Source organism: Hypomesus nipponensis, chromosome 17, assembly GCF_054491055.1.
Source record: "Hypomesus nipponensis isolate SF chromosome 17, ASM5449105v1, whole genome shotgun sequence".
NCBI lineage: Eukaryota > Metazoa > Chordata > Actinopteri > Osmeriformes > Osmeridae > Hypomesus > Hypomesus nipponensis.
Window position 1 is genome coordinate 6,102,316 of NC_140377.1, and position 7,420 is coordinate 6,109,735.

The 7,420-nt window shown below is 47.4% G+C and overlaps 1 protein-coding gene across 1 annotated transcript; it reads left to right on the forward strand.

Annotated features, from left to right (window-relative positions):
- The first annotated feature begins 1,867 nt into the window (after window positions 1-1,867).
- On the forward strand, window positions 1,868-2,971 carry LOC146253169 (somatostatin receptor type 2-like). Its single transcript, XM_084677545.1, has one exon. It carries the CDS (start codon window positions 1,868-1,870, stop codon window positions 2,969-2,971), a length of 1,104 nt encoding a protein of 367 aa, XP_084533671.1.
- Window positions 2,972-7,420: the final 4,449 nt, after the last annotated feature.

Consider the following 7,420-nt stretch of genomic DNA (forward strand, 5'->3'; position numbering starts at 1 on the left):
ACAACGTGTGGCATCATGTGACTAGCCTTTCATCTCATGTAGAATACATTTAATAACAACTCCACATGTTGTAACTGTCAGGGCCATACTCATTTAAATATGCTGTGGGTCTTTTAATGACATTATTCCAGTGCCTGACCTGTTTCAGAGAGGACTACCGGTGAGGGATTGCCAGCCTAGGGGCTGCAGCCTCAGTGACTTACATGTTCATCTTCTCCCTCAGATTTGCCACTGGCGTATTGAATCCAAACCGCAGACTGTAGCATTTTAGAGCCTATGCAGATGGATTTATGATGCAATGTTTTCCATCGTATACTTGGTCTTGGATCTGTGGTATATAAGATACAAGCATGATCAACTGGTGCAGAAGCAGACTTTTTCCAATCAATAATTCCTCCCCAGTGACAGGTTTGGCATGCCCGGGACGCAGGACTTCTTGTGTTGTCCTGGGTGACACAGCAAAGGTCCACCATTGCAAGGTTTTGTGTTGACCTTTCTGGAGTGTCTTTGTCACTATGTGCACTGTACACCACACCCGTTGCATTTGATGTGCTCTATTTGGTTTGGCAGATACAGTACTATGACACGGGGTGTCCATTTCATCATTCTTACATGATACGTTTTTCCCGGTGTTTAATCCCTGTGATTGTAGCTTTATGTTGGTACGACACAGAGACACATATTGTTTGGCCTCTTGCCACCCAATCCGGTTCTGATCACATGTGTTACCTGCCTGTTGAACATGGAAACCTGTCCAGGCAGGCCCATGTCATCCTGCAGAAGGAGGTGGTGACAAAGTGACTTCAAAGAACAGGGTTATGGTATTGACTGTACCTCAGCTCGTCAGATCCTCACTTCTGGCGGGTATCGGCAACGACAAGCTCTTCAATCTGACTGTGTGTCACACCCCACGAGCCTGTGGTCCTGTCTTCCAATTACTTAGGCATGATTCATTTACATCTGGGCCCCACCCCCTAATAAATACAAGTTTACCAACACTGGAGAGTCATTCTGGGCAACCTTTGGCTGTTATTTACTTATGGGAGGAGAGTGTGAGGGAAAGGGCAGGTAGCTCCCAAGACAGGGACTGGAGAGGTTTTGGTGACTGATTTCCCAGGTGACCTGTACTGCAGTCACAGCACAACTGCAGATAAGCCACTACTCAAACCGTTACATATTTCAAACCAGAGGGATTTCAGAAGGGGGCGATTGCACAGGTTGATGCCAGCTCCTTGTTCTGGATCCAGCTCTCCCAGGGCTTTGTGCAGATTAACCCAGAGGTTGAAGCCTGGTAGACATGCTGTCGGCTCCCACACAGCACCCCTGGGAATTGAATCCAGCATGAGGTTATTGAACAGGCTACACATTAGGACAGGGTGATGATATACCAAACCCAATAGCAGCAAGCATGTCCCACTTGCACTGCACTGTACTTCAAAACAACACATTACAAGTTATGATGAAATTTAACAGAAGTTATGACATAAAATATATATCCACTTTGCAGGTTTCTTACAGAATCTCCGCAGAGGTTTGGGGTTTGAAGGTGAAGTAATGACCTCAATATCTGGAGAGAGGATTAACGACAGGGAACATTACCCATATAGCTCATTGTCTATGTCTCTATTTACATGATGATGGGCTGATTCATGACAATGTGTCACACATACTACACTGTTTGGAGGTTGTGATATTAACTATGCTGTGTATTTTCTACACACTTTTTTACAGGCGGGAGCTGACATTGACGTTCCTGATCAGAGAAGGCAGAGAGAGAGAGAGAGAAAGAGAGAGAGACAGAGAAAGAGACAGAGGGAGCGAGGGGGAGAAAGAGAAAGTGAGACAGAGGAAGAAAAATTCCGTCAAGATGGACTCCTGGGTCTTCCCCTCCTCGCCCCCCAACCTGTCAGAGCCGCTGATGTACGATGGCTTCAACGACTCGGACCCTCTGGGGAACTACACGGACCACACCTTCAACCACACCAGCACGGTGGTCATCACCTTTCTGTACTTCATGGTGTGCGCCGTGGGCCTCGGCGGCAACGCCCTGGTCATCTACGTGATCCTCCGCTACGCCAAGATGAAGACCGTCACCAACATCTACATCCTGAACCTGGCTGTGGCCGACGTGCTCTTCATGATGGGCCTGCCCTTCATCGCCATCCAGCTGGCCCTGGTCCACTGGCCCTTCGGCCCGGTCCTCTGCCGCGTGGTCATGACAGTGGACTCCCTCAACCAGTTCACCTCCATCTTCTGCCTCATGGTCATGTCCATCGACCGCTATCTGGCCGTGGTCCACCCCATCAAGTCCACCAAGTGGCGCAAGCCGCGCATGGCCAAGACCATCAACCTGACGGTGTGGGGAGTGTCACTGCTGGTCAACCTGCCCATCGTCATCTACAGCGGCCTGATCACCAAGCACGACGGCTGCTTCTGCACCATCGTGTGGCCCGAGCCGCAGGAGGCTTACTACACGGCCTTCATGTTCTACACCTTCATCCTGGGCTTCTTCCTGCCCCTCATGGTCATCTGCCTGTGCTACCTGCTCATCATCATCAAGGTCAAGTCCTCGGGCCTCCGCGTGGGCTCCACCAAGAGGAAGCGCTCGGAGAGGAAGGTGACCCGGATGGTGTCCATCGTGGTGGCCGTGTTCGTTTTCTGCTGGCTGCCCTTCTACGTGTTCAACGTGACCTCGGTGACGGGCACCATCAGCACCACGCCGGTGTTGAGGAGCACCTTCGCCTTCGTGGTGGTGCTGGGCTACGCCAACTCGTGCGCCAACCCCATCCTCTACGCCTTCCTGTCGGAGAACTTCAAGAAGAGCTTCCAGAATGTCCTCTGCCTGAAACAGGTTGGGGGGCTGGATGAGATGGAGCGCAGCGACAGCAGGCACGACAAGTCGCGGATGATGAACGACCCCACGGAGACTCAGAGCACTCTGCTGAACGGAGATCTGCAGACCAGCATCTGACGACACCGGGGCGCTCCTTCGTTCGCCCCATTCGCAGGCTCGCGGAACGCGCTGGCAAAAAAAAGCAGAGACGACGCCTTTGATCTTCACGCTCCTGCGCGCTCTGTCACACGTACAGTACACGTGCACACTCCTGCGCGCTCTGTCACACGTACAGTACACGTGCACACTCCCGCATTCGCAAACACACAAAGATACACACATACAGTACACAGACAACCTATACACACACACACTCTCACACACACACGTGGGATAGTTCATCCATTTAATTTCGTCTTTCCGTGAACTCACACCATGGACAGAATGTTTTGCGCATACCGAACAGCAGTACTGCCACGCAAGGCCCTGTTTTCAATTGCGATTGGAGAAGAAGATTTAGTTATGGAAAATAAAACCATAAAACCTTTGTTATCTTTGGAAATGAACAGGGATTGTTTTCCATAAGCAAACAGTGAATTGATTAGGGGATTCCCTAGTCACTGTGATGTTCATATACTAAATAACTGTGAGCTGAACATGTTCTCATTGACAGTAGGATGAAGACTGGACCATAATGACACCGTCACCGCAAAGGATGCACCATGTAGATACAGAACTCAACAATCTCAGAGCCAAGCACATACACACATGAGCGCACACACACACACACACACACACATACGTACGCACAAATATTGGCTTCTAAGATAAGAGGAAAAGAACACATTGTTACTGTACTTGACCTTAATGTTTAATGCTTTACCTAGCATGACCTCATGAATGTGAATGAGTCTCATACCACCATGGATGAGCGAACCTTCAGCCGGTCGCTCACTAATGAGCTGAGTGAGAGAGTGAGTGATTGATTACCTACTGTAAACTGTTTCAAACATTAGGGTGTAAGATCTACATCCATCCCCTGATTGCCTGTCAGATCTAAGAAGATAGCTCATCTACTTTCACTGAAGTATACTTGTAAGATAAAGAATGCTCTTTCATTGTGGGATGGTATTGCCATGGTATCGACCAGGCTGACAACTAACCAAACTGCTGCTAGACTGTATGAGTTGGGGCTTGAGTGCATCCTATCGTCATGTCATAGTTGTGCTCTGTTGTTCCGTTAAGCAAAATAGATGTATTACATTCTGTATACTTAGGTCCAGTTTAAAATGTTTTTTTTTTAATTAATTCCTTGACGTCTAAAATTATGATTTTGTATTGGATGTATGACTTAATTGTGTTTGCTACTAATATATTTTCGCTACTGAATACTGCCATTCTGATTTGATTGCTACCCTGCCCACTCTCAGACCCGTATGTACGTATGGCACACAAAGTATAGGAACAGTGAGGGGCCAAGGTATGCCACACAGCAGTTCTGCATGCTTTGAACTGTATATATAACCAGCTCAGCTGAGTAATGCTACCATTTCAGATCTCTTGCAATGCAAAGTGCAGACATCCTTAATGTATGAACACTTTTCCTTGCATATGAGTATATACATTTAAGTACATAAATCATGTGACACGACCCCCGCTCTAGCCTGCAGGCATGCGGAGCAGCGCCCCCTAGATGTGGGGGGTCCTCCCTGCAGCCAGAGAGATGTGAATTTGAGAAGGGCTAGAACACATACCCCTATGTGGGGTTCAGTGTTCCTTCATATCCCCACCATGGCTCCATTCAGTCCATCATGACTCTCCCTGGATCTCTCCAGGAGAGACTGGCCACCTGGCCTGGTGTAGTGGGGGGCAGGATTCTCTGTACAGTTAAGAGTCAAAGGCTTGCCCTTGTGTGTGGGCTCTTACCCAGGGAGTCATGGATCTGATGTGCCTTTGACCCTGCGCTGGCCCTCCAGACACACTCCTTGTGTGTGCATGCGTGCGTGTCCCGTGAACAAGCCTCACCCCCCTTAGGGCCAATTCTGTGAGAGAGGGGCCCAATCGTGACTGATCACTATTTCCAAAAAAGAAAGAAAAGAGAAAAAAAAAAACGTTCCGGCTTGTACATATTCATGGTACTCGTACTATTTATGTGACGTTGTTGCATGGGGCCTACTGCAGTATACGTGAAATGCTGGGGCATTGTACTCTGGTCTCTGTTTTAGGCAGCATAAGCGTTTAGTTAGCTTGAAAACAATTACAAACATATTTTTGTATGACCTCGGGTAATAGCCGGTTACCTAGAATTTTGCCCCAAGACTGTAATTAGCACATAATTATCCAAGAACTGACCTCTCCAAATATTAATTACAAAGGTAATGAGAGTATAACTTTAAGGTAACAGATAATAGATGAAAATACATTTTGGAGAAATAATTACATAGCCAAAAGAAGAAAACAAGAAATATATTTAGATATATACACATCATTTACATCTAAACTTTTAAGATGAAATGGGACCAGTCTCAAAAGGCATAACGACAGTCAACTTAGGTGTTTAAACATTATAGCTTTGTGTAAAGTCGCCCCATTCTCAGCCACAGCCTCCTTAATAGTAGCAGGCATTGCAGCACATTAAAATACAGCCGGAACATTGTTGACATGAATGCAGGTTGGAAGCTAGATCAGTGGGCTTAAAGCATTGTAGTAGGAGTAGGCTATAGCTACCATTCTGCCTAGATCATTCTGCTCATAAGACTGTACTGTATCCTTTCTTTTCCCCAATTGTTCCCCAGCCAATAACAAAAAAAAAATATATATATAAGATTTTATGGTTTCTGTTTGTGTGCATATTTTGCTATATGTGATGCTTTTGTTAAATGAACTGTTATGATACAATTTGGTTTGCTCATTAAATACACTGCGTCATCCTTGTTTGTTTATCCTCTTTTGATCCGGGGAAAGCAATGGAGGGTGCAGTGCAGAATATAAACCAGTGACTTTTTCCCAGAGTCGGTGAGTGCCCCCTTGTGGTAAATATATACCATTAACACTTTCTACTCGTTCATGGGCTTCTTGCCTTGGAAGCAGACTTGCTCCAGTTTCTGACGTGACACAAATTCACCCAACTTAAAACTTTGGATACTCAAAAATGAAAACTGTGCATGTGTAGATGTAATATAAAACAAATATAGGTACCTCTTGATAGTTGGTACAATGACATACACATTTGCAAATCATGTCACTAGTCTTCCCAACCCTGCTCCTTAAGATCTATCCTCCTGCAGGTTTTCACTCCAAGTCGAGTTGGACCATAACTACTTACGGACAAACTGAAATGATTACAATGGGTCGGAACTAGGAATGAAAACCCAACAGCAAGGCAGCTGTCCAGGAACATAGCTAACCAGCCTTGGCACGTCAGATCAGCCATCGAGAAAAAGAGCTCCGCAGCCTCCACACTCTTTGTTGCTCTTATATAACAGTTATCTTGTGAGACAGAGGACGCCCAAGCAGCAGCAGCATCAGCAGCAGCAGAAAAGACCCACACAAAGAGAAAATGTTCCAGTTTTTTGTTCTGTTTATTCACTGAAACGGGACAATGAAGGTCTCCTCGTCCTTTAAGGTTTCAGCTGAGTTCCTGAATGTCGTCAGGTGGAGTCTCTGTGGGCGCCACGATACATCAAAAGCCTTGGTGCCGCCATTCTAAAAGTGTTGGATTTAGCGTCTCCTAACAGTTATCCCCCCCCCCCCTCCCCTCCCCTCCCCTCTGGCTCAGAGTTCCAAAAATAGTTGTTTCTGCAGCAGACCAGAGGAGCTGTATGCTCTGGGTTGACCTCACCTTGACAAGCGACGGACCATCACCAGGCGGGATCCATAACGCTACCCCCGATGGATCCCGGCCATCACATGAACATGAGTGAACATTGCTGTCGCTATTGATTCTTTTCTTTTCTTTTTTTTAATGTTTATTTTTTTTGTCACTCCCCACAAATGTTTGTTATTTATTTCACTTTCTTTACATTGACAACATATGTGATATTCAGACAGAACCCTGGTGTTTGTAAATATGATATATTCGGTCTTTATTCCCAGGAGACGGCACACTGATTGAACGGAGCGCTGGAGAGGCGACCTCACCGCACCCCTGCAGCTGCCCTGAGGGACGCCACGCATTGCCACGGTGAGCGGAACACTGAGGGATTTAAACCCGGGATGCAGTGGACAAGAGGCCCCCCCCCCCTTATATGTGCAATATCTCTCCCTCGTCCAATCACACCCCCCGTCCCTCCCTCCCTCCCTCCCTCCCTCCATCACTACAGTACGTTGATCACGGTGGACAGAGGAATCCCAGAGTGTGAGAGTCCACAGCTCTGCAGGCGGAGCAGACAGCTTGAAGACGAGGGAGGGGCTTCAGGAGGGCCACGGCTTTGCAACAGGGAGTCGGAGGTGTTGGCTGTGCGGCTGGCGGCGTGGTGAGAGCAGAGGGGTGGGAGGTGGTGAGTGACTGGGAATGAACAGCACTGCAGTTGACAGCATCTCCATAATGCCCCACAACTCCTACAGTTCAACGTCAACGTGGAGATT